The 2,333-nt window shown below is 40.3% G+C and overlaps 1 protein-coding gene across 1 annotated transcript; it reads right to left on the bottom strand.

Annotated features, from left to right (window-relative positions):
- Window positions 1–823: 823 nt before the first annotated feature.
- On the bottom strand, window positions 824–1,942 carry LOC106536820 (uncharacterized; the record flags this gene model as incomplete). Its single annotated transcript, XM_014034145.1, is given in 1 exon segment — window positions 824–1,942. A coding segment is annotated over 1 exon segment (1,064 nt), but the record flags the coding sequence as incomplete, so codon positions are not given.
- Between the last annotated feature and the right edge of the window lie 391 nt (window positions 1,943–2,333).

Below are 2,333 nucleotides of genomic sequence, written 5' to 3'. Positions count from 1 at the left end.
AATCAATTAATGTGCCAATCTGTTGTCCAGCATTTGCAGTYACTTTAAGAAGCATCATTAACACTGGCAGTTCCTGCACTTTACTRTCCATCAGGGAATTTGACTGATTCTGAGTTGTGTTAAAGACTCTAGACACAGTATTTGAAAACACATCTCTACAATGTTTGGCCAACTCAGGTGGCAATTTCTTAAGAAACTCTTCTTGATCTTCTGTGTATTTTCTACTACYTTTGTCTTCTTCTAAACTGGTTCGGGTTCTTCTCTGAACTGTGTTGCTTTCCTTAGCATTAGCACTTGGGCATGTATAATAGTGATGTGGATCGTCCCCACTGCAGCTTTGATTTCTGCACAAAAACCCAGGTTTGCAGCATGATTTATCATCATGTGTTTCCAAACACCTGGTGCATGCTCCCACCTTCTTGACAGCAGCTCTTTTCTCAGTTAATGTTAACGTTCTGAATTGTTTGCAGAAGTAGAGTCTTTTCCTGTGCTTTCCATCGCCACTTTGCAAAAGTAGAGTCTTTTCCTGTGCTTTCCATCGCCACAGACAACACAGCTTGCAAAGTCATCACCTGCTTTGACTGACTTAGTTCTGGCGTGTCTTTGCTCCATTCAGGTCTCTCGTCTACTTGACTCCTCCTCTCTCAGTTGCTCTAGTTGCTCATAAATATTTTCTTGATCCTTCAGAAATGCAAGGAGATGATCAAACCGATTCTCTGGGACCACAGCATTCCTTTTATCAGCTGCATAAABGAGCCACTCCTTCTTCAAAGCTTCAGGAAGCTTAGTCTCAACTAACTTTGTCACCAGAGGGTTTTTTTTTATGGCGCCAGTATTTCCAAGGTCACTTAAATCCTTAAGAGCTTTTTCAACAGCTAGAATCAACTCCACGATTCTTCTTGGCTGGTGACCTCTAACTGCAGGAATTCTCTGTAACTCCTCCACAATTTCAATTGCAATGGCTGTCTGATTTCCATAGCGGTTCTCAAGGACTTGAAAAATATCTTCTGCTGAGCTGTAGGAGGTTAAGCAAAGGTCTCTTGTGATTTTCTCATCTAGACTGTCCAATAATTGCACTTTCTTCACCTCCTGTGAACCAGTTGGTTCTCCTTGTTTTTGAAGTGCTTCCCAGTCCATTTTCCATCTGTAAAAATCACGTTTGTTTCCATGAAACTTWGGGAGGGATGTTGGTTTTAACTTGATGGTGGGTAAAGAATAATTTTGGGACATTACAGTTTGCTCCTTTCTTTTTTCACCTTCTTTTAATTTTGCATTAATGAACTCTGCTGTCCTGGAGACCAGCTTGGGGACACTAAGTTCCAACCCTCTCAGCCGATCTTGAATTTCATCCCGATAGTCATGAGGGATCCATCTTTTCCAGCGGCAATGAGCTTTTTTTGCAGCCTTTAAAAGTTCCTTCAGATGACTGAGGGTGAAGTCATATGCTTCTTTTTCCACTCCTGGTGCAATAGTAGCAACATGTTCACATTCTGATTCAGCTACTTGAAGTGCAATTAACAGTTCAGTTTTCCCAACAGTTCTCCACAGGGTCTCCTGGATTAAACTTTTGACTTCTTTCACTTTTGCATCACATTCATTTGCAGTTTTGTCCAAGTCAGATTTCTGCTGCTCAGTCAATGCAGCTTCTTCATCTTCACCCAATTTGGAGTCCATTTCTGCAATGAGACTTGCTTTCAGATCATCATTCGCTGCCATTACTCTTTCAGCCTCTTTATKGAGTTTGTGGAAACAGTCCTTCAATTCCTCTTCAGTCATGTCTTCATGCGTCCGAGTTATGTTATTGATTAGTCGGGTTAGCGACCTCTTCGCTGTCATTCTCTCCATCTTTAGTTGTTCAACAGTCTTGACATCAGCTGGTTCTGCCATCTTTGAATCAGTCTCAGTTGTTCACAGGCACGAAGCAAACAGATGATCAGCAACTGTCTGTTCTTTATCAAGATCCTTCAATTAATTTATTCCTTCATCAGTTTCCGGGTTTTTCTGTCGCCGGTTTTTACTGTCAAGTTATTTTTTAACTGTGCAACTTCCCCACTTGAAAAGGGATGGATGACCCCATGCAGACTCAAATGACAGGGATTTTACTTGAAGGACCAAACAGTTTTTCTTGCTTTTACTTAAATTTATTTCAGTGTACGAACATGTTCACCGTTGATCCAGAGGATGCAGGTAAAAACCTTTAAACAAATCCAAACAAAATAGTTACTAATCTGTGTAAATTAATTTCACTCAATTGCAAAGGAAATGGCAAATTATATACAGTACGTAGATAATACTAAGCAACAAACAAAATAATCCAAATTAAATACACAAGT

Source organism: Austrofundulus limnaeus, unplaced genomic scaffold (assembly GCF_001266775.1).
Source record: "Austrofundulus limnaeus strain Quisiro unplaced genomic scaffold, Austrofundulus_limnaeus-1.0 Scaffold1989, whole genome shotgun sequence".
Classification (NCBI taxonomy): domain Eukaryota; kingdom Metazoa; phylum Chordata; class Actinopteri; order Cyprinodontiformes; family Rivulidae; genus Austrofundulus; species Austrofundulus limnaeus.
This window is presented reverse-complemented; position numbering and strand designations above follow the sequence as displayed.